Consider the following 24,894-nt stretch of genomic DNA (forward strand, 5'->3'; position numbering starts at 1 on the left):
GAGTGTGTGTGTGAATGAGTGTGTGTGTGAATGAGTGTGTGTGTGAATGAGTGTGTGTGTGAATGAGTGTGTGTGTGAACGAGAGAGAGAGAGAGAGAGAGAGAGAGAGAGAGAGAGAGAGAGAGAGAGAGAGAGAGAGAGAGAGAGAGAGAAAGAGAGAAAGAGAAAGAGCAAGCAAAAAAGAAGTTATCAACTGGTTGTAGCCATTTTGAATCTTAGCATCAATATTGCAAAGCGACAAAAACATGACGCCTTAAAAGATATTTTTAACCCATAATGCATACAAAGGCGTGCAATGAGTACAAATTTGCTGGGACTATCTACCTTATCTTCATCCACGAGCGAGTTTTTCTTTCTTTCTTCTTTCTTTCTGCTTTCTCTTTCTTTTCTTTCTTTCTTCTTTCTTTATTTCTTTCTTTCTTCCTTTCTTTCTTTCTTTTCTTTTTCTTTCTTTTCTTTCTTTCTTTCTTTCTTCTTTCTTTCTTTTCTTTTTCTTTCTTTCTTTCTTTCTTTCTTTCTTTCTTTCTTTCTTTCTTTCTTTCTTTCTTTCTTTCTTTCTTGCTTGCTTGCTTGCTTGCTTGCTTTCTTTCTTTCTTTCTTTCTTTCTTTCTTTCTTTCTTTCTTTCTTTTGAATGGAAAATAGCGGAGCGAAGTGTGGCGTACTCTTTGTTTCGTTACTTCGAAATCGAGTCAAAAACATTCGCATAAACAATACACCCGGCTTGTTTTGCTTGTTGTGACTTATGCTTACGTATCGCCGTAAATTATTTTCTTTCAGTTTTTTCTTTTCTTTCAGTTTCTCTCAGTATTTCAGTTCAATGCAAGTAAGTCATGTATCTTAGTACGCCATGTGCACAGTGCATGGAAGTAAATGCAATAGTGATATATAATGTATGAAATCAGAGTGTCGTGGCGTCGTGTTTAGAATGATGTATATCACTTACTTGATTCAGAAAAAGTATTGCATTTTGTTATAGATAGGGAACTTATATTTCATTTTGTTATAGATAGGGAACTTGTATTTCATTTTGTTATAGATAGGGAACTTGTATTCCATTACTATGTTGAAGTGTTTTGGTGAGAAATTGGCATAGACCCGTGTTTTTCAACTTCTTTAAGACTACCGCCTTTTCGTAGTATCCTGTTATTGATGAATGAACACGTCAAGATGATGGAACTGACTTCTTCGATGACATAGCAAGCAATTTACGATCTTACACAGCAATCGTATGTTACCCGACCTAGTATGTGTCTCGCCGGTGAGTCTACGTATACCACCGTCTACGAGTTGGGAGCCCCTGGAACAGACGCATATAAGTAAATAGCATTCCTCGGAGGCTACAACTAGGCGAATGCTCTATGTTTGGTCGATATACCGGGCGCTGTGGCTGCCGATGGGCAAGGAACTCGACATACCGGGCGTTCTTTGGTGGAGGTGGTGTTATGAGGTTGGAATTACCGGGATATCGGGCGCGCGTGTGCTGCTGAGGAGGGATAAATCGGGTACATAACATACACATCCGGGCATACATATAAGCGATCGATACAGATATATAAAAAATCACATACGAGCTTGTATACATAAACGCACATACTTTGATACATACATATATAAATACATATCCACATACATACATACAAACAAACATACATACATACATGTATACACATATATACATACGCGCATACGTACGTACATACATATGTAAATACGCACACAGTATTAGAGAGAAATGTGTGTGCATAAGGTACCAAATGGATCCCAGGAAAACCAGTCATGCTAAGTGAATTTTTTAAAATTGCGTTTACGGATTCGGTAAATTCTTCACCGACGTTGTGTGAAGCCAAGGGGTTGAGTGCAGTTGTGTGCCCGCCATTCATCTTGGATTACTGATCCCCCTTGCACCTTGGCTTGCACGGGCTGGACGAGGCAAGAGCGGTAGCCATTCTTTTGCCACTCAATTTGCAGGTATCCTTTTGTTGGGGAGGTTAGTGGGCTCTTGGATCAAACACACAAACACGCACTCACTCACTCACTCACTCACTTATTCACTCACTCACTTACTTACTGGCTCACGCACTCACGTACTCATTCACTCACTCACTCATGCACTCATTCGCTCTCACGCACTATCACTCACACTCACTCATAAACCACCCACTCACTCACTCACATATGTACGTTTGTATCCATGTACGTTTTTATTTATATTTTTTTATAAGATGGCCAAGGTGTGTGGCAGCGCGAGTGCCGGCCGTCACACGCCCCCCACCCCTTCCCCTTCCCCCTACCCCGCCCCTCCCCTTCCCCCTACCCCGCCCCTCCCCTTCCCCGGACGCGAGATTCCTTAGCATCCTAGATCCCTCGCGTTTGGTCCTCTCCCCTTTATTCGACCCAGTCCCGGGAATCTGTGGGAATGGGACTCGTTTTGTTTGCTTTGGTGCGTCGTTGGCTCGCTGAGGAGGGAGGGTCGCCTGCCTCCGTGCTTCTTCGACTGTTGGTTCCCGTTTTCTTTGTTTGAGATTTGGTTCCCGTTTTCTTTTTTGTTGTTCGTTTCCCGTTTTCTTTTTGATGTTCATTCATACTTCGAAAATTCCCTTCCGCCATTTACCGCCATTTTTTTCCCGCTTTTATTTACCCTTTATTGACACTTCCCATTTCCTCGCTTCTTCGGGGTTTAAAGATTGCCATAACGCCCGAGAACAGGGGATGTATGGAGTGGACACCCTAAGTGAGAGAGAGAGAGAGAGAGAGAGAGAGAGAGAGAGAGAGAGAGAGAGAGAGAGAGAGAGAGAGAGAGAGAGAGAGAGAGAGAGAGAGAGAAAAGAGTGAAAGAAAAGTGAAAGAAAAGAGTGAAAGAAAAGAGTGAGAGATAAAAAGAGAAAGAAAAGAGTGAGAGATAAAAAGAGAAAGAGAGAGAAAATGGAGAAATAGACAGAGAGAAAGAGAAAATAGAGAAAGAAAGAGAAAGAGAAAATAGAGAAAGAGAGAGAGAGAGAGAAATCAGCGGTCGGCCGGGCAAGGTGCCAAGTTCGGCCGATACCAACCCGAGTCTTTAGCTTTTTAAAGGGGTATTTTACGACCAATGCCAGCCCAGATCACGGTCGGGAGAGGAGGGGGAGGAAGAAGAAGAAGAAGAAGAAGAGGAAGAGGAGGAGGGGGTGGGAGAGAAGTGAGGGAAAGGGAGAGGGAAGCTGGATAGAGAAGTGGGAGAGGGAGGGGAAGTTGGAGGAGAAAGGAGGAGATCGAAGTAGGAGAGAGGAGGAGGAGGAGATACAAGCAGGAGGGGGGGGAGGAGATACAAGCAGGAGGGGGGGGGGAGGAGATAAAAGCATGAGAGAGGAGGAGGAGGAGGGATGGGGGAGAGAGGTGGTGATTTTGGAAACAGAGAGGAGGAGGAAGAGAAGGATGAAGGCGAAAGGGGGGGGGGAGGGGAGGGGAGGCCGGTTTGGGTAAGAAAAAAAGGAAGATGGGGGATCAATATTTTGCGTGGTTTGGAGGGTGCGGGGTTGGCTTGAAGGGGGGGAGGGGGTGGGGGGCGTGGTAAGGAGGGGGGTAAGAAATGAAGGGGGGAGGGGGTAAGGAGGGGAGGGATGGGAGGGGGTAAGAAATGAAGGGGGGAGGGGGTAAGGAGGGGAGGGATGGGAGGTGATAAGGAGGGAGAGGGGGGAGATGTTAGTTCATGGAAATCGCTCGGGCATCATCTATTTCGCTCTCGGTGTGGCCATTCCGTCGGGAAAGGAAGCTGTGCATATTAATTGCCTTTTTCCCCCCTTCCCCCCCTTCCCCCTTCAATGGTTTTGCTTGCGGTGGGCGTGCTTGTGCTTTGGGGGCGTTTTAAGGTCCTTTGGGCGCTTTCGATTCCATGGTGCAGGCGGCGGTGTGTTTGTTCGGGACGTGATTTTTATTGTCATTGTGTGTGTGGGTGGGTGGGCGTGTGTGTTTGTAGGCGTTTAAGCTTGTGTCTGTGTAGTTTGTGCGTGTTTGTAGACGTTTGTGTTTGCGTGTGTTTGTGTGTTTTTAAGCGCTTGTGTATGTGTGTGTGTGTGCGTTGGCGTTTGTGTTTGTGTGTGTGTTTGTAGGCGTTTAAGCTTATGTCTTTATAGTTTGTGTGTTTGTAGACGTCTGTGTTTGTGTGTTTTTAGGCGTTTGTGTGTGTGTGTGTTGGCATTTGTGTGTATGTGTGTTTCTAGGCGTTTGTGTTTGTGTGTTTCTAGGCGTTTAAGCTTGTTTGTCTAGTCTGTGTGTGTTTATATTTCTTTGTGTTTGTGTGTTTGTAGACGTTTGTGTTTGTGTGTTTTTAGGCGTTTGTGCATGTGCGTGTGTGTTGGCGTTTGTGTTTGTACGTGAGAGAGAGTGATATACATCTGTCCGTATCCGTACCAAGAAGCGTCCGTTTGTGCAGGCCTCCGTGGGCGTGGCGCCACCTTGCTTCCGTGACCTTGGAACCGCAGCAGAAATCTGGCACATTTGACAGCCTCCTCCCTGGAACGAACTTTCTCTTCCAGGCGCCTTTATATATATTCCAAGACGCAGACGAAGCCGTTCCCTAAGTGGCGGGTGACGGGGGGGGGGGGGGGGAGGAAGCATTGTAATACAGAGATGTCAAGAGATGTCACTCCGGTGTATCTAGCTGTCAGGGGGAAGAGAGAGAGAGAGAGAGAGAGAGAGAGAGAAATACACGCGCGGTTTGTCATGCGAAATTTACTTCGCGGGAGGGGGGGGGTGTGTGAAATACGTCTTCTTGTTTTAATTTATTGGGGTTTGGATAGGATGGCCTCAGTGAGTATTTCGTTTGCTGGTGTTGGGATAGAATGTGGTGGTGTGGAGGGACCTAGAAATGAGACATATGAGAAAGGTAGGTATTTTGAATATGTAAACACCGATGAAACATGAAATGAATACATTATTTTGTATGAACATGACTATCAAAATCACTATCTTATTTCCCTCTCTGATTGGATCCCCTCCCCCCCAACCCCATTTGGATACCCAGGGCCACCGCCCCTTCGACCCCCCCCCCTCCCCCTCCGCTGCACGCCAATGATAGAATGACAACACTGTTTCTGCAAACGCTGTATTCACATGTCCGCTTGTATGTTCCCTTTCGGTGACTTCCACTGGTATTTATGGCAAAAGAAAATCATCTTCAAAGGTGTCTTCATACCGACGTAAATATATGGCCCCTCCTTACCTCCCCAATGTGCCAGGTCATTGGAGATGTCTGCGGCCACGGATCGCCACCGGTCTCCTGTCAGTAGCGATAAAAGCAACATTCAGGGACTTGCGGTCTCTGTCCAAAGGCCTCGTTTCTCGATGTCTGAGACGACCATTGGGAACAGTCTTCTTTTTTGTCAGAAATACTTCCAAATGTGCCATTGAAGATGCCGAATGTTGATTTATCCTTAATTTCTTGTAATTTTGACTAAAGGAAAGTGTTTCTTTTGTTTCATTGCCTATTGGTGTACAGTCTGGGACTTAATTCCTCGGAATAGTTTTGCGTGTGTTGTTTATTGCCCAGAGATGGCGCTGCAATCGGTGTGTAGCAAAGGGGCGGATTCCTGAATGGAGGAGGGAGGGAGGACAGAGTTGGGTTGTTGGGATTCATTGCATTGCTTCAAAACATGTTCAAAACATGAATCAACGAGATTCATAGATGTGTGATAACTACACCAGTGATTACAGCGCCATCTCTGGGCAATAAACAAAACACGCAGAACCTTTTCGAGGACTTTTGCCCCAGATTGTATTTGCGAATAAACTTTCCTTTCAAAACGAGACCTGGCTCAGGCTTCTTCTATTCATAAGGAGTTTGCTGCAGTAGAAGAAATAGCAGTTCTAGACGTAGATAAACACCTTTCCTTGTGCTTTCTCGCATTATGAGAAAAAAAATCGTGGAAAAAAGTATCAATCATAGATAAATAAATAAATAAAAGATGAAGAGCAAAGTCCGAATGATAAATGTGATAGTATTTCCTATCAGATTTGTTTTATAGGACAGGATGTGGTCTTTGTATGTCGGCCAACTCTAACTCCCTTGTTTGTTTGTTTGTTTTTTCTTTGTTTTTTCGTGCTTGTTGTTTTGTTTCATATATCAGTTTCAAGTCTACCCATTCCTCTTCTAGGTGTTGCTGATTCCCTCTTCGTGCGATGAACAATGCTTACAAGCGTGTAGAAGGAAAGAAGTGTTCGTTCTACTTTTTACTGTGTATCATTCTCTTCCTCAGCCTCATGAAAACAGATTCTGAATTGCTGCTTTTAGAGGCTGGTCTTGGGGAGTTTATGTGCGACGTTTTCTTCATTATTGTTTAGTATAATGTTGCTTTTTGCTTCCTTGAGTGCGTATTTCTTTTGCGTTTATCAGCAGAAAGTGGTATTTCTTCTTTTCAGAATGAGCCCAAGCAAGCATTCTGGGGTAAATTGTGATATTGTTTATGTTTAGTAATTGTTTTTGTCTTTTATTTCCGTGTATGTTTTTTTTCTATCGTCGATATAAAATACAATCTACGATCGTTAACTCTTCTATAGTCGTTAGAAAATTCCAGAATCGACAATGGTTGACTGACTGCCTGGGGAGAAAAATATACGTACGTCTTTTCTTGACCTGTGTGACTTCGCGCCGCTATTAACAGGTTTTTCTATATAAAAAAATGCACCAACCATAAGCTTTTGTAAGAAGACCGAGTGCATAAAACGGTAAATCAAACGACAAAAATACTGCATCATTATCAACCACATTTTTTTAAAAGTCTCAAAAACATTTGGGGAAGGTCAAGGGCATCAACACAAGTCGTCTGTGACTCCTAAAGGAAGCAAGAAGCAGACGATGCTAGTGTGCGACGGGGAGGCGTGGGCGAGCGGGCACCGGGCCCCGGGCGCGTGGGTAGCCCGGCTGAAGCACGTGGTCGCCTCGTGAAAACGTTCCGGTTTTTTCCCGTCCCTGGGTTTCGCTCAGGGGCCCCCCCACCCCACCCCTTCCCCCTCCGCCCTACCTCTTCTGGTTGCCCATTGCCTACCCAACCCTTCCTCACCCTTTCCCTACCCCTTCTCCACCCGCTCCCCACACCTTCCTCACCCCTTCCCTACCCCGTCCTCACCCCTTTCCCACCCCTTCCTCACCCCTTCCCTACCCCGTCCTCACCCCTTTCCCACCCCTTTCCCACCCCTTCCTCACCCCTTCCCCACCCCTTCCCCATCCGCTCCCCACCGTGAGACTAAGGCATCCAGTTCACACGCACGCTGGTCGTTCATAGTGTGCGTGACAGCAGTGAAAGTGCGTAGTAAGATGGGCAGGATCGTGGATTTCGTGGTTTTGTATTCCAGTGTTCTGTGGGGCTGATCTTGGTACGTTTTCACTGTTGTCATCCCCCTCTCTACCTTTCTCTTTCTCTTTTTATCTCTCTCTCTCTCTCTCTGTTTATCTACTCTTTTATTCATTTGGCCACATATCCAGCCTATCCAGTAATACGAATTTACACGTATTTAATTTATCTTACCGCTCTCTCCTCCCACCTTTTTTATTATTTTTTTTTATTTTATTATTATTATTATTATTATTTTTAGTCTGCGCCCCTTCCATGCCTTTCTCCTGCCTTAGCCTACGGGTGTGTGGGGTAGAGGGGGGAGAGGGGAGGCGAGGGGAGGGGAAGGTGAGTGCGATGACCTATACTCATCAGCTGCCATAAAACCGTCGCTCACAGGCACTCTTTCTCTCTCTCTCTCTCTCTCTCTCGGTGCCACGCGATGCTTGCACCCTCGACGCCAGCAGGGAAACATGGCACTGCCTCTGGGTGCCACGACCTCTCGGCGGGAAGTTGCCAGGATGCGCAGGTGGATTAGAGGAGGCGATAGCTACATTCGTAGATAAATAAAAGTGCATGGGAGAGAGGCCGATGGAGGAAAGCTTGTGTCTGAGGAATGGAAGTAGGAATGAGACAGGGTAAAAGAGGGAGGGTGATAATGGTTGGAGAGGGAAGGAGGGAGGGAGAGAGAGAGGGAGAGAGAAAGACAGAGAGAGGTAGAGAAAGACAGAGAGAGGTAGAGAAAGACAGAGAGAGGGAGAGAAAGAGAGAGAGGGAGAGAAAGACAGAAAGAGAGAGAGAGGGAGAGAAAGACAGAAAGAGAGAGAGAGGGAGAGAAAGACAGAGAGAAAAAAAGAGAGGGAGAGAGAGTGAGTTTATGACAGGGAGAAGGGAAGGTTAACGCAGGCCCGGTTTGGTCACGTGATCAGGTCGGTTGTTTGACGCAACCTGGCAGACCACTACAGCCCAGTGTGTGTCTGGCGCTCGGAGGGAGAGAACCTTCCCAAGCTCCGCGACGCGCCGGTACGTGTCTCCGTGTTTCCTCTACCTTTTTGGGGGCTTTCCTTTTCCTTATTTACCGTCTTTTTCCTCGTCCCACTTTCGTTTTGCGTGGTCGGGGATTATGGCAGTCTGTGGGTATCATTCCATTGGCAATAGTGGACTATGCTGGCATCGTCTGCATAGCCTGCAGTAGATGCGTCCACTTCGGGAATTCTCAGATATGTTTTTATTTTATTATTATTATTATTTTATGTTGATTTGATTTAATTCATTAAGTGTGTTTGTTCCACGCTGCCGCCTCTCCCGCCTCGCCGTGCCTCTCCCGCGTTCCGCTGGCACAGTGACTGGGGCTTTTTGTGGCGGATATCGCCTCGGATCTCGGGGAGCGTGCGTGTTCTCTCGCTTTGACGAATCCGATGGCAGTGACATTAAGGCGATCGCTGTTGTGCCTCGCCCGCCGGCCACAGGATGCGCTGGTTATTCACCCCAACCTTGAAGAGGGCCTCTCGGCGGAAGGCGTGGCGGGGGATTACATCTTCGCTTAATTGTCAGCATCATTGCGAGTGCTTTAGCTATGGGTAGGACATCACGTGCGCACGACACGCGCGCACACGCACGCACGCACGCAAGCCCAGACATCCACACTCAAATACCCGCACACACACAAGTACAAATACACATCGCGCATGCACATCCACGTATCCTGACACGCACGCACAAAGCCAGACACACACGTACACTCAAACAAACAAACAAACAAACACAAGAAATAAATTGTGTGACAGGCAGGGGAGCTGGGGGCCGGGAGGAGGGGCGGAGATGGAGTGCCTTATCGCGGCACTCGCTGCAATGTATATTAGTGCCAGACCCCACGCTGAGTTTACCTGCACTCTGCATGGCCGAGGCAGAGACGATGCAGCTGTGATTCCGTCCTTGGCATTTCGACGTGGGGTTTCTATGGTAGATTGGTTGTCTGTTTGTTTATTTATTTATTTATTTATTTATTATTATTTCCAATCTTCGACGAGAGAGAAAAGGGGATTCTGTATCTCCTCCTTGTCGTCTTGTGTTGATTCTATTCGGTCATATTGAAGCCCCTCCCACAAAAAAACAAACTCGGACTATAAATTTATGTAAGAAGACTTTGAACGGCAGCTCGAACGTCAAAAGTACTGCATCCTTACCCTATGAAGTTCCTTATTATGCCCGAGGTGGGGGAGCTGGTACGGGTGGGGGGGGGAGGGGGCAGAGGGAACCAGTAGTAGGGGAAAACCCACGATTGAGAGAAACACCCACAATTCTGTAAGTTATTATTATTGTTATTATTATTATTATTGTTATTTATTTTATTTATTTATTATTATTATTTTTTTAAGACGCAACGGATCCAAAGATAGAATTTAGTAGAATCCCGAAAAAAGTGATTTTAACCGCATGCCCTTTTTCATTTTCTTCTACTTCTTCTTCTTCTACTTCTTCTACTTCTTCTTCTTCTACTTCTTCTTCTTCTACTGCTTCTTCTTCTTCTTCTTCTTCTTCTTCTTCCTTTACACGAAGAATATCCATTTTCCGAGTCCCTTCGTATCCCGGGTTTAACGTTATGTCATAATGAATGTGTGTGTTTCCGTTTTTTATCACTGAGGGCGAGGAGGATCAAGAGATCTTCTGTATATCTAATCTGTGGAGTGATAAGCGCGTTTTTTTAGGTCACCGCGGTCAGTTGTTTGGATGCATCAGCTTCTTCATTATCACCATCGTCATCGTCATTATCATCGTCATCATCACCATCGTCATCATCATCATCATTGTGACCATCAGCATTATCACCATCATCATCATCAATATCGCTATCATCATCATCATCATTATTATCATCATCATCATCATCATCATCATTATTACCATCATTATTACCATCATCGTCATCGTCATCGTCATCGTCATCGTCATCGCCATCGTCATTTTGCATTATCGTTATCATCGCCATCCTCATTATCGTTATCATCATTACTTTAAATATCTTGAATATTGCTGGTGGTGGTGATGACTATTATTACCACTATTACTACTATTCCTGCAACTACACTACTAGTACAACTACAGTTATACTTGGCATTGACATTTCTCCTTCTCGCATGAACTTTACTTTGTTTCTTTTTCCTTTTTTCTTTTATTTTCAGCTGTTGCTCTACACATACACACACACGCACACACACACGCAGACGCGTACATACACACGCACATGTATATATATAATGGTGATATCTGTGACCACATCGACGGCAGTGAAGGCAAGCATAAGATTAACAAGCTGATGAATGAGGATTTATTGTTTGCTTATGATTTTATTACGAATATGACGATTCAGTATGTCAGATGTACAGATTTAGTTCGAATCGGGCATCAGCGCTCCGAGATAGCGTCGGAACAGAGCTCGTGTAGGTAGGCCGTAAAACGTTTTTATTTTTTTATATGTATTTCTGTCTAGGCCGCAAAACGTTTTTGTTTTTTTATGAATATGTATTTCTGTCTGGGCCGCAAAACGTTTTTGTTTTTTTATGAATATGTATTTCTGTCTGGGCCGCAAAACGTTTTTATTTTTTGTTTATGAATATGTATTTCTGTCTGGGCCGCAAAACTTTTTTTTTAATAAATATGTATTTCTGTCTAGGCCGCAAAACGTTTTTATTTAATTTTTTTATGAATGTGTATTTCTGTCTAGGCCGCAAAACGTTTTCATATTTTTATGAATGTGTATTTCTGTCTAGGCCGTAAAACGTTTTTATTTTTTTATATGTATTTCTGTCTGGGCCGCAAAACGTTTTTATTTTTTATGAATATGTATTTCTGTCTAGGCTGCAAAACGTTTTTATTTATTTTTTTATGAATGTGTATTTCTGTCTAGGCCGTAAAACGTTTTTATTTTTTTATGAATATGTATTTCTGTCTAGGACGCAAAACGTTTTTTTTATGAATATGTATTTCTGTCTAGGCTGCAAACGTTTTTATTTTTTTTTTGTGAATATGTATTTCTGTCTGGGCCGCAAAACGTTTTTATTTTTTATGAATATGGATTTCTGTCTGGGCCGCAAATGTGTTTTTTTGTGAATATGTATTTCTGTCTAGGCCGCAAAACGTTTTTTTTATGAATATGTATTTCTGTCTAGGCCGCAAAACGTTCTTGTTTTTTATGAATATGTATTTCTGTCTAGGCCGCAAAACGTTTTTTTATGAATATGTATTTCTGTCTAGGCCGCAAAACGTTTTATTTTTATTTTTTTATGAATGTGTATTTCTGTCTAGGCCGCAAAAGGTTTTTTTTTTTATGAATGTGTATTTCTGTCTAGGCCGCAAAACGTTTTTTTGTGAATATGTATTTCTGTCTGGGCCGCAAAACGTTTTTATTTTTTTTATGAATATGTATTTCTGTCTAGGCCGCAAAACGTTTTTTTGTGACTATGTATTTCTGTCTAGGCCGCAAAACGTTTTATTTTGTGTGAATATTTTTGTTTTATTTGCCTTTCCTTTACCTCCTTATCTACGATTCTTGCATCGTCATCATCAGTGTCATGGGAAGTCTTCTTACCTTCCTTTTTTGGTCTTCCTAAGCCGATGACTCCTATTTTTTTCAAAGGAGATTGTTTGTTTAGGGCCGCTGTCAAGGTCGGAGAAAGGCTGAAGCGAGACTGGTGTTCCCCTATTTTGTTTTCGTTCGGTATTCTTGTCCCAATTTTATCGGTTTTGTGGAGTTTGATGCGAAGAGAGATCGGCTGTTGATCATTTATTGAGATAGAGGTAAAGGATTTTGGTAGAAGTCATACGTTGTCATTGTCAGTCTCGTGAACTCTTGTCTGTGCTTGTTTGTATGTATAGTTTTCATTGTGTGGGCGCTTTGTGCTCTCGTGTACATGTTTGCGCGTGTGCAATTATGTACACACACACACACACATACATACATGTGTGTGTGCGTGTATGCATATATGTATGTATGTACATGTTTCTATACATAATGAACTTCACAATGATTGCACTGAAACACTGGAATAAGCGAAGAGTTTAGACAGATCGAGGCGCCGTGACCCCGCTAGTGAAAGTGACAGGAGACCTAACAAGGGCTATCACTCTGTAGAAAGGAAGCTAGTGCCACTAATGGCTGGACAAAAAACGAGTATTTCAACGAGTATTTCAAAGAGTCCGTGTCCTTCTACAGATCGCTCGGGGTGTCAATGCGAGTCCGAGTTGATGTAAGTGCGAAAAGGGCGTGAGTGGGCGAGAGGTGTCTGTTATCCGCGGAATTACGGCAAGGAGATGCTCGCCACAACAAAATAAGGCTCGGCGGTGGGTGCAGAAGAGGCGTTTAGTCCGCCGAAAGCTCTTGGGGCGCGTTTTGGATACGGTTTAGCATTTTGGGGGGTTTTGCTTCTATTATGCGTGTGTGTGTGTGTGTTTGTGTCTGTTTGTGTGTGTGTTTTGCGTGGTGTGTGTGTTGTGTGTGTGTGTTTGTTTGTGTGTGTGTGTGTTTTTTTGTTTGTTTGTGTGTGTGTTTTTGTTTGTGTGTGTGTGTGTGTTGTTTTTATTTTTATGCTCTGATGTGTTCACTTACGAGATTCATGCGCATGTGTCCATGTGACTGTCTTTGCAAACGTAAGCGCGCACCTACTCGTCCGCACACGAACCCATGTACGTATATCTCATTCTGTGTACGCCTCTCTTGAGCTCGTTAACTCCCCGCAGCCAGCGCCCCTAAGGATCAGCTAATCGTTGGCTCGCTGCACCTCCTAACGGGCCTCGAGGGGGACACGCCGTAGACACAGGCTTTAAGGTTGAACAGTCGGGCCTCCTGTCTCTCCCCCCCCCCCCCCCCCGCCCGCCCGCCGCAACCTCACTCCGTAACCTCGAGTGTTGGCTTCGAGGAGGTCGTCGGGTCTTGGGCTTGAGGGAGGGAAGCGCTTGTGTTTCTCTCGGGGAATTTTAGATTGGGGGATCTTTTCGTAATTTCGGATGCGTGTTAAAAAGGGGGAATTGGAGGTTTCGAGAAAGGGGGGTGGGGGGGGGTGTTTGTTAAATTGGGGAATCTTTTCGTAATTTCGGATGCGTGTGAAAAAAGAGGAATTGGAGGTTTAGACAGGGGAATGCGTGTGGGGGGGGGGCGGGGGGGCGGGGGTAGATGTCCGAATATGTGAAAGACGTTATATCGAAGGTGTTGGGCTTTCACTGGGTTTTCTCTCCACCCCACCCTACCCCCGCCCCCCCTCCTCATGCACTCGTAAATTCTTGATGCCTTTTTTCCGGCGAGTCCAAAAGATATTTTCTTTACAAAGGAGTCGACAGTAAAAAAAAACGCGGTCTTATTGTACCGCATTTTTTATTCTCTTCTCTCTTTGTTTGTTTGTTTTTCTTGTTATCCTGTGTCGCCACCTTCTTTCTTCCACTTTTTTTCAATTTCTTCCATTTTTATTTCTGATTTTCGTCTTATTTTCTGTACTCTTTATCCTCCATTTTTTCGTTGTTGTTTTTTTCCGTTCTTCCTTTTCTCCATTCCTTCATTTCTTCGCATTCAACTAATATTACAGTCCTTATTACGATGTCCTTCTGTTTCTGTTTTGGCATTTTTTTTTTCGATGTTTTCTTTGTAATCGTTTCTTTTCGTTCAGTATTTTATGTTTCTTTCCTCCCGTCTCTTTTTTTCCCTTTCCTCCCCTATCTCCTTTTACTTTCTTTTTATTTTCTTGAACTACTACTACTACTCTCTCTTCTCTCACTTCTCTCTCCTCTCTCTCTTCTCTCTTCTGTCTCTTCTCTCTTCTGTCTCTTCTCTCTCTCCTCTCTCTCTCGCTCTCTCTTCTCTCTCTCTTCACCATCACAACCACCATCTTCATCTTCACTATCATCCTCATATCCCCCCCTTCCCTTCTTCCTCTTCATCCTTCTTTTTCTCCACCTTCTCTTCCTCCTCCCCCTCCTTCGTCTTCTTTTCTCCTCTTCCTCCTCCTCATTATTATTATTATCATTGTTATTATTATTATTATTATTATTATTGTTATTATTATTATTATTATTATTATTATTGTTATTATTATTATTATTATTTTTATTATTATTATTATTATTATTTTCATTATTATTATTTTCATTATTATTATTTTCATTATTATCATTATTATTATCATTATTATTATCATTATTATTATCATTATCATCATTATTATAAGTCCGACAACCTAAGGTATTGATCTGTCTTGAGAAACCCAAGGATTCCGTGTACCAAGCCACATGATGACTGGGGTATAACTTAATTATTTTTATTTATCGTCTAATACCGTCATTTTGAACTGTTTTCATTTATTAATTTATTTTCATTTATTAATTTACTGTTCGTATTTATTATCAGCTAGTTGGCTTTGGTTTGTTGTTGTTCTGATTGATGTTATTATTATTATCATTAGTATCATTATTGTTATTGTTGTTTAGTGTCATTATTATTATTGTTGTTATTATCATTATTATCATTATTATCGTCATTATTATCATCATCATCATTATTACCATAATTTTTATCATTATCATGATCACCATCATCATTATCATCATTATTATATTATTATCATCATTATTACAATCATATTTATCATCATCATCACCATCATTATTATCATCATCATTAACATCATCATCATCATCACCATCGCCACCATCATCATCATCAATAATCATCAATCATTGATGTTATTATTGTCGTTGTTGATATTATTATTGTTTTTTTTTATCTCATTTAGAAGGCAAGATTTGTTATTCTCTTTTCAACCAATTATCCTTATCTTTGTCATTATCGCTTTTATCAGTCGCACCATTACTTTTCCGCCGGGGAGATGGAGAGATTTTCTGTTTATGGAAACTCCCCCTGGGTAATATTTCACGGTTAGTCCAGATTTGAACAATTACTGCAATTACTACATTTTACTTGAACACTTTTCTCATAAAGATTTTAATTTCATCTCACTTTTAGACACGCGCGCGCACACGCACGCACGCACACACGCACGCACACACAATACACACACACAGAGTGTGTGTGTGAGAGTGAAAGAGAGTGTGTTTGTGTGTGTGTGTGTGTGTGTGTGTGTGTGTGTGTGTGTGTGTGTGTGTGTGTGTGTGATAGAGAAGGCTAATCAGCGGATAGAGATGTTTCGGGCGTTCTGCTTGATTCCTCATTATCATTATTACCATCCTTGTTATCGCGTTGCTGCAATGTGTGGGTTTATTTTTTCGATATTAGTATTTTTTCTGCGTGCGTGTTTTCTTTGAAGTAACTCGAAGCAGTCGGGTCTTTCCATGAGGGTTGAGGAGATTATGATTAACTTCCGTGCTTTTGTTACTGTTATCCTGGTTACTGTGAATATATTAAGGGAGTACCGTGTTGCGGAATTAATGTTATAGCAATTATTGTTTCTGTTTATCTTTGTGATAGTTTTTTTTATCTTAAAGTACTGTAGTTAACACCAAATGAATTGTGACGTAAGGCGAAAGCAAAGGAATGTTGATAAATTTCGTTAATAGATGGAGGAACAGATCAGATGAAACTGAAAGTGATATCTTTGGAAAAAAAAACTGCATTTCAGGGTTTCGGTCCCTGGGAGAACACATTAAAGTAGGCCTATCAAGAATCTCCGGAATATTCTTACACGAGGATCTGCGCTATAACACAGTACATGGTGTAATTTGTAGTAACAAGCTCTATAGCAAGTTTGTTTATTTCTGTCCTCACATTTTGAGATAAAACTGCCAGGCTGATGCTGAAAAGTGAGGTTTTGTGACCTTGTGAAAAGAGGAGCCAAGTGTTATGCGCACAAAAGACCGTTTGCATTATTCAGCAGGTTTGGCCTTGTGTTTTGGTATACGGCGCGATCACAGGTTGACCTCTCAAGGTCACACACGCCTGTAGATGTTTCTTCTTTTCTGTTTTATGCTTTAGTTTTGTACAAAGGGTGTTTTGTAGAGTTCAGTGGGTGTAGGGACAATTGAACTCGCCTCAGGGTGATCACGTGTGTTCGGAGCCGGTCGATTGACTTGGAATTAGGCTTAACGAACAAAAAAAAAAAAGATCAAGCGATGTCGCAGCCAAGCTAAGTTTCACAAGTTGCCGAAGAGGGAAATATGCTTCATTTAATTTCGTTTTTTTGTAACCTTGATATCAGCTCGTCTTTCGAACATCCTACATGGGAACGATAGTTATGACGTAGTTTTAGCACCGCCCACCACCCGACGGATTTTCATTGCAGCGTTATTAGATGCCCCGCAGATACGCCAGTGATTGATGCACGTGGCGATCCAGAGGACAGTTTTAGACCATAATTTCTCCCCGACAAGGACTCGCCATGTCTGTTGCCATGGAAATACCATTCGGTTAATTCGTGTATCCTGCTGTATCTGACGGAGTGGTTGCCTCTGGGTTAATATGATGTCCGTTGTGTCGAAGTCACAGCGCCCTCTATTTGTCATTTCTCTCCCTGCCCGCCTCCTCTCCCTCCCCGCCTCCTCTTCCCTCCCCGCCTCCTCTTCCCTCCTCTCCCTCCTCTCCCTCCTCTCTCTCCTCTCTCTCCGCATCTTCCTTTTTTTTTATTTTGTCTTGCTCTGTCCTCTTCAGGGACACACATACACCGACATTGACTTTTTATCCCTTTTATCCACTCGCTTCCCAAGCCAGGGAAGAAATCAGGAGGAGGAAAAGTTAATATAAGGAACAAATCGATATTTGGAAACTACATTGTGCAACTGCGTGTTCCCTTAAAAAGGAAATTGTTACCGTAAGGCGAGGAGCTTCACGTTTTTTTTTTAAAGGACATCCCGCAATATCTTAAAAAATTCGTAGAAAATGTTTCATCATTTTTTACCTCCTCCTTTTCGTTATGAAGGTCTTTGATGTGAGTTTCCCGGCCGTGTGCAAACCTCGTGTCATGTCACTGGAGACTTAGATATAGTGTTATGTCCCTTTCGTCTGAAACCAGAGAGGAGAGAGCGTGTGTTATCGAACTTTCTAGACTTTATCGACTGGAAAGTGCGTGGGGTGGGAGGACTCTTCGCAACACCGCATTTAATTCGGCCTCAATTAGAAGTTAATGACAGTCTTGGCGAGGAATTCTTGGAACTTTTTCTTCGTGTCCCTCTCTTCGCCTTCTTTCTTCGTCTTCGATTTCGTTCGCCCATTTTCTCTCTGTCTCTACCCCAGTCTTGCTCCTCCTTTTTACGTCTTCCTCTTTGCTTCTTCCTCTTCCTCTTCCTCGTTCTCTCCCACCTCTCCTCCTCCTTTCCTCCTACCCTCCTTCTTTTTTATCTTTTATCTTATCTTTCGTTTCATTAGCCAAGACGACAATTTGGTCTTCATGCTCGAGCTCACCTCGCCCCCCTTGTTCTCCGGGACGCCAACCCGCCCACCCGCCCACCCGCCCGGCAGAAGCTTAAAGGGGTTGTTCTCGTCTTCGGCATGGGAGGAACCCTGCTGTTGGCCGGTTGGGGGTTGGGGTTTGGGGTTCGAGAAGGAGGGGTGGGGGGGTGGAGGTGGTGAGGGGTTCAGGGAAAGGGTTCGAATAAGAGGGGTTAGGGGGAAGGGTTTGATAAGGAGGGGTTAGGGAGAAGGGTTTGATAAGGAGGGGTTAGGAAGAAGGGTTCGATAAAAGGGGTTAGGGAGAAGGGTTCGATAAGGAGGGGTTAGGAAGAAGGGTTCGATAAAAGGGGTTAGGGGGAAGGGTTCGAATAAGAGGGGTTAGGGAGGGGATTATGGGTTAGGTTTGAGGGAAGGTCAGGAAGGTGGGGGGGTGGCTGTGAGGGGTTGGGGGTTGGCAAGGCAAGGCGAGGATCAGAGAGGTTCAGGGTAGAGGTTATGGGATTGAGAATTTCGGAAATTGGAAAATCGCGGTAAGGGGGGGTTATGGATTGGGGTTGGAGAGGGGGGTAGGGGTTCGAAAGGGGTTGCGGGGCAGCTAGGGGTTCAGAAGGGGTTAGAAGTTGTACGGAAAGGGGGTGAAGGGAGGGAGGGGGGCGGTTAGATGGGGAAAGGGAGTTTGAAGTTATATCCGCGGGGTGACGTAATTTCCTGTCTCGAGTGTTTATTTTATTATTTATTTATTTTTTTTTTTAAGCGGTGTCAATAGTTTTCCCATGCTTTGTACCGAGTTTCCGAATTACAGTTGTTGTTGTAATTAGGAACTAATAATAATTTTTAAAAACTAGCCACAGTTGTATTTTCTTTCGTGATCTAAATACAACTGAACATGTTCTAAATACAACTGCAAATGAAAATGTTCTAAATACAACTGCAAATGAAAATGTTCTAAATACAACTGCAAATGAAAATGTTCTAAATACAACTGAACATGTTCTAAATACAACTGAACATGTTCTAAATACAACTGAACATGTTCTAAATACAACTGAAAATGTTCTAAATACAACTGAAAATGTTCTAAATACAACTGAAAATGTTCTAAATACAACTGAACATGTTCTAAATACAACTGAACATGTTCTAAATACAACTGAACATGTTCTAAATACAACTGAACATGTTCTAAATACAACTGAAAATGTTCCAAATACAACTGAAAATGTTCTAAATACAACTGAAAAAAGATTAAAAACAAAGAAACAAAATTGAGATGGATGATCCCCGCTTGACCCCCCGTAAGTCGGCAACCTCCAGGGAAGGGAGGCTAATGGACTAATTATTTTTCCTGGCCGTGAATAACTCCTGAAACTCCTTGCGGGGTTTTGGGGCCGGAGTTGGAAAAGAAAGAAAGAGGGAAAATATGTATATATAATATGAGCGTTCTGGATGACCTGGGGGACACCGAAGAGAAGGGCAAGTGGTGTTGATTTTTCCTGTCTTCTTCTATTTCTTCTTCTTCTATTTCTATTTCTTCTTTCTTTCTTTCGTTTTTTCTTCTTTCTTTCTTTCGTCTGTCTTTTTTTCTTCTTTCTTTCTTTCTTTCGTCTGTCTTCTTTTTCTTTTTCTTTCTTTCTTTCGTCTGTCTTCTTTTTCTTTTTCTTTCTTTCTTTCCTTCTTTCCTTCTTTCTTTCTTTCTTTCTTTCCTTCTTCTTCTTTCTTTCTTCTTTCTTGCTTCTTTCTTCTTCTTGCTTTCTCTCTCTTCTTCTTTCTTCCTTCCTTCTTTCGTCTTTCTTCTTCCTTCTTCCTTCTTCCTTCTTCCTCCTTCTTCCTCCCTGTTCTTCTTCTTCTTCTTTCTTCCTTCTTCTTCCTTCTTCTTTCTTCTTCTTCTTTCTCCTTCTTCTTCTTCTTTCTTCTTCTTCTTTCTTCCTTCTTCTTCTTCTTCTTTCTTCCTTCTTCTTTCTCCTTCTTTCTTCATCCTTCTTCATTTTTCTTCTTTCTTCCTTCTTCTTTCTTCCTTCTTCTTTCGTCCTTTTTCTTATTTCTTCTTCCTTCTTCTTCTTCTTCTTTCTTCCTTCTTCTTCTTCTTTCCTCCTTCTTCTTCTTCTTTCTTCCTTCTTCTTTCTTCCTTCTTCTTCTTCTTTCTTCCTTCTTCTTCTTTCTTCCTTCTTCTTCTTCTTTCTTCCTTCTTCTTCTTCTTTCTTCCTTCTTCTTCTTCTTTCTTCCTTCTTCTTCTTCTTTCTTCCTTCTTCTTCTTCTTTCTTCTTTCTTCTTCTTCTTTCTTCCTTCTTTCTTCCTTCTTCTTCTTTTTTCTTCCTTCTTCTTCTTCTTTCTTCCTTCTTCTTCTTCTTTCTTCCTTCTTCTTCTTCTTTCTTCCTTCTTCTTCTTCTTTCTTCCTTCTTCTTCTTTCTTCCTTCTTCTTCTTTCTTCCTTCTTCTTTTTCTTCCTTCTTCTTTCTCTTCCTTCTTCTTCTACTTCTTTCTTTTTTCTTTTTTTTTTTGCGAGGAGGGTCATGTTTGTTGGTATTTTGAATCCGTTGATTGGTGTTGAAAGTTTAATTTTCTTTTGGGAAGGTTTAGTAATCTTGTTTTTGTTTCTGTGCGGCAGGGATTACTGTTTTTGTGTGTTTGCATCTGTTTTGTCCGTGTGCGTTTCACTTTTGCTATGAGTGAGTGAGTTTGTAAATATATATATATATATGTGGGTGTGGGTGTGGGTGTGGGTGTGTGTGTGTGTGTGTGTGTGTTCCTGTGTGTGTTCCTGTGTGTGCGTGTGCGTGTGTGTTTGTATGTGTGTGCGTGTGTGTGTATGTTTGTATGTGAATGTGTATATGAAAATGTGTGTGTGTGTGTTTGTGTGTATACCTGTGCCTATGTATGTACCCATGCCTGCGTGACATGTGCATTCAGTATATGTGCATGAGTGTATGTATGTAAGTGCATTAGTATGTTTAGAGTGAGTATGGATTGTATTGCTAAAAATAAAAGCCGTTTTATGTCAATATTTTCATTTTTTCTTAGACAGATAAATTCAGATACACACATACCCACATACACACATACATACATACATACATACATACATACATACATACATACATACATGCATGCATACATACATACATACATGCATGCATACATACATACATACATACATGCATGCATGCATGCATGCATACATACATACATACATACATACATACATACATACATACATACATACATACATACATACATACATACATACATACATACATGCATGCATGCATGCATGCATGCATGCATACATACATACATACATGCATACATTTATACATACATACATGCATACATTTATACATACATACATGCATACATTTATACATACATACATGCATACATTTATACATACATACATGCATACATTTATACATACACACACACACACACACACACACACACACACACACACACACACACACACACACACACACACACACACACACACACACACACACACACACACACACACACACACACACACACACACACACACACACACATATATATATTTAACAATTAACAATTAACAATGAATATATGAAATAAGATATATGAGTTTACTGATACAAATCATATGGGAAGATTTGCCACTTTATGCTTAAATTTCCAAGATAAGTTCCCATAGATGCTGTGTTCTTAGTGTATGTTTTGCTTGGGTTCATTAGGGTTTTTTGGCTTTTATGTTAATGATTTATATTTTGTTGTCTTTTGAATTATATTTTGAAAGAAATGTGCTTTAAAAAATGTTGGATTATCCAGGGCACGGAAGACTAACTTGGATATGGGCTTTACATTTGTGTAAGAGAAATGGAAGTGAATATATTTAAAGAAAGAAAAAAAAATTATCATCTATCTTTTATACTATTAATAACCTTATAAGGTCTTCTAGGTTCTATAGAAACAGAAGAGCACCATTGTTTGTGTATTTCATGTCATCACACCTTTTCTCTGGGTTAATGCACAACAATTTATACATCTTTTTCTATTTTCAGACTTCTTAATTGTCTTAGCCAAAGCACTCCAAGATGTTGACTGCTCACCTTGGTCGTTTGGGGATCAGTGCCTCCCAGCATGTTGTGTGCACTAAGCGATCGCTGGCCTGGGCCATGAGGCACATGCAGGTCGCCAATGCATCCAGCATAGAATACAGGCCAATCAAGTCCATCTTGGTTGCCAACAGAGGTCAGTCCATGTCCCTGAAAGTTTCTGCTGTGTTGTGTATATAAAAACTGTCCTGATTTGCTGAAAAGGGCTTTATACTGTGTCTAACATTAGATTTAGTCATTGAAATTTTAAGCTGCCAAATGTCAAATAGATAATAAACTTGTTGTTAACATATATTTACACCCAGCAAACTAAGAAAATCACATATGTTTTTTGTGTAATTAGACTGGTTACAGTTTATGTACTGCAGATGTACCAATATGATACTAGCCTCTTTGTTGAGTGTTGAGTATTTTTTTCCAAATAACATCATTACAAGTCACTTTTTTCAGGTGAAATTGCAATTAGAGTCTTCAGAGCATGTACAGAATTAGGCATTAGATCAGTAGCAGTATACAGTGAGCAGGACAAGATGCACATGCACCGACAAAAGGCTGATGAATCATACCTGATTGGCAAAGGACTCCCACCTGTTGAGGCTTATTTAAGCATCCCAGAGATTATACGTGTTGCAAAGGTAAGAAGTGTAACTTTTTCTTCATTATGATTTTTTTTCTCCAATTCTTGTAACTTAAACCTTTATTGTTTGGATAAATTACGTCTTTGTATATACATGTTTTTTGTATTTAGAAATGTACATTGAAGAGAGGGATTAGGAACTCTGCTCTGACTTGTACTGAAATCTTCATGGACCTAAGCCATTGCTATTCTTCTTTCCAGGAAAATAATGTAGATGCCATTCATCCTGGATATGGCTTCCTCTCTGAGCGCTCAGACTTTGCCCAAGCTTGTCTTGATAACGGTCTCAGCTTCATTGGACCTTCCCCAGAAGTTGTCAGAAAGATGGGTGACAAAGTGGCTGCTCGACAGACTGCCATAAAAGCAGGTAATGCAAACTTTTCTTTAGGTCGATGTAATTATTGGCTATATATATAGATAGTGCATCAAAGGCTTTTTCTGTGATTAGATGTGTATTTTTTTTATATGGAATGTTTGAAACTAGACTATTTAAGGAGATAATTCTTTAAACAGGTGTTCAAGTAGTCCCAGGAACTGACCATCCAATTGTGTCTCCTGAAGAAGCACATGATTTCTGTGTAAAATATGGCTTGCCTGTAATGCTCAAGGCTGCTTATGGTGGAGGAGGAAGAGGCATGAGGGTTGTGAGGGAACTTGGTGTAAGTATAAGACTCAAGTTTGGATCTAATTAATTGGAGTATTTAGAGTCATAGTTCATGAATCTTGTTGTTGATTAAAAATATTTTTACTTCCTTGATTGAAAACTATAATGTACTGAACTTTAGATACTTAAATTTCATTATTTTTTGTAGGAGGTGAAGGAAAGTTTTACACTAGCATCCAGAGAGGCTGAAGCTGCTTTTGGGAACGGCGCTATGTTCATCGAGAAATTCATCGAAAACCCACGACATATTGAGCTGCAGGTTCTTGGAGACAGAGCTGGGAATGTTGTGCACTTGTTTGAACGTGATTGCTCAGTCCAGCGAAGGCACCAGAAGTTGGTTGAAGTGGCTCCTGCACCAAACTTGGACCAGAGAGTATGTTGTAGAAATGAAGATTTGTTTTAATTTTACTTTGTAGTCTGAAATACATGTTTATATGAGACCTCTCATCTTATTCTCTTTCTTACCTATATTTTTTTCAATACTTTTATGCTAGAAAAGAGAAAAGATCAGAAAAAACATATATCAGCTCTTCCTTTTCAGGTTCGTGAGGCTATGGCAGCTGATGCAGTTAAGCTGTGTAAGAGTGTTGGTTATGAAAATGCTGGAACTGTAGAGTTCTTATTGGACAATCAGGGTAATTACTACTTCATAGAAGTTAATGCACGTCTGCAGGTAGAACATACAGTTACTGAAGAAATTACTGGGTAAGTCTATAGTTTCTAACATTATGTTGTTCTAAGAGTCAAAAGTTTAGAATGTATTCTGTTATTGCTTAACTGGCTTTTACAAACCCCAAAACTTTGTGAATGTAATATAAAATATTGCAGAATACTTCAAATTATTTTTTTCTTCATTTGAATTTCAGGATTGACTTGGTACAGTCTCAGATTCGCATATCAGAAGGAATGACACTTCCAGAATTAGGCATGAGTCAAGAAAACATCACTGCTCAAGGTTGTGCTATTCAGTGCCGTGTCACAACTGAAGATCCTGCCAAAAGTTTCCGCCCAGATACAGGCAGATTAGAGGCAAGTTCATGTTGATATTAAAAGGAAAATTGGTGAATTGTTTAATGATACATGATACATAAACACAATTATGTGTAAAACCATTAAATGAAACAGTACTGCAAGTACTGAAAAGAAAACTTGAATCTAAAATGCTTTTTTTTTTGTTATTAAACTTAAATTCATTTCAGGCAGTAACACAAAAAGTATAATTATTTTTGGCTTTACAAGCTGAAGAAAAGTCTAGTTTGATTAACTGCATAGAAAAATTACAATTTGTGTAGACTGAAAACCACTTGATTATGTCTTCTGTGTAAGATATTTACATACAAGAATATAAGAAAAAAAATAAATGGATGTAATTAGGATTCACCCACATGAACCTGTTGTAATAAATATTGCTGAAGTGGAACCTCAAAGTTTTGTAACTTTAAGCTCTTTTGATTGTTACCGAGAAACTTATAGTATTTGTAACTGTATAAGAGATTTCTTTGAATTTGCTTTGTACCTGAAACATATTAATGTGCTTCTTTCTTGACAGGTCTTCCGCAGTGGTGAGGGCATGGGAATCCGTCTTGATGGTGCCTCAGCTTTTGCTGGTGCCATCATTTCCCCCTATTATGATTCGTTACTTGTCAAAGTGATTTCTAGAGCCTCAGATCTCCATGCTTCTGCTGCCAAGATGAACCGATCCCTCCGAGAATTTAGGATTCGTGGAGTCAAGGTGAGGGAATGGTATTTTGCCTGGCCACCAACAGATAGGGGTCTTTAGGGTGTGTAGTTGTTGATCTTTATCTTGTTTAAAGATATCTGAC

General features: G+C 41.4%; 1 protein-coding gene across 9 annotated transcripts in view; it reads left to right on the plus strand.

Annotated features, from left to right (window-relative positions):
- PCB (Pyruvate carboxylase) overlaps nt 1-24,894 on the plus strand; it is a 70,169-nt gene that overhangs the window by 29,865 nt on the left and 15,410 nt on the right. For 7 of the 9 annotated variants that reach the window (XM_070129599.1, XM_070129601.1, XM_070129597.1 and 4 more), the window contains exons 2-9: nt 21,717-21,906; nt 22,221-22,405; nt 22,609-22,774; nt 22,921-23,066; nt 23,220-23,444; nt 23,613-23,776; nt 23,938-24,100; nt 24,621-24,803. In XM_070129599.1, coding sequence (XP_069985700.1) covers nt 21,750-21,906; nt 22,221-22,405; nt 22,609-22,774; nt 22,921-23,066; nt 23,220-23,444; nt 23,613-23,776; nt 23,938-24,100; nt 24,621-24,803 — 1,389 coding nt within the window. In that variant the 5' untranslated portion in view covers nt 21,717-21,749. Of the gene's footprint in view, nt 1-8,217; nt 8,326-21,716; nt 21,907-22,220; nt 22,406-22,608; nt 22,775-22,920; nt 23,067-23,219; nt 23,445-23,612; nt 23,777-23,937; nt 24,101-24,620; nt 24,804-24,894 lie in introns of those variants that run through there. The other 2 variants (XM_070129598.1, XM_070129605.1) reach the window with 1 other exon arrangement.

This window comes from Penaeus vannamei, chromosome 14, assembly GCF_042767895.1.
Source record: "Penaeus vannamei isolate JL-2024 chromosome 14, ASM4276789v1, whole genome shotgun sequence".
Taxonomy (NCBI): Eukaryota; Metazoa; Arthropoda; class Malacostraca; order Decapoda; family Penaeidae; genus Penaeus; species Penaeus vannamei.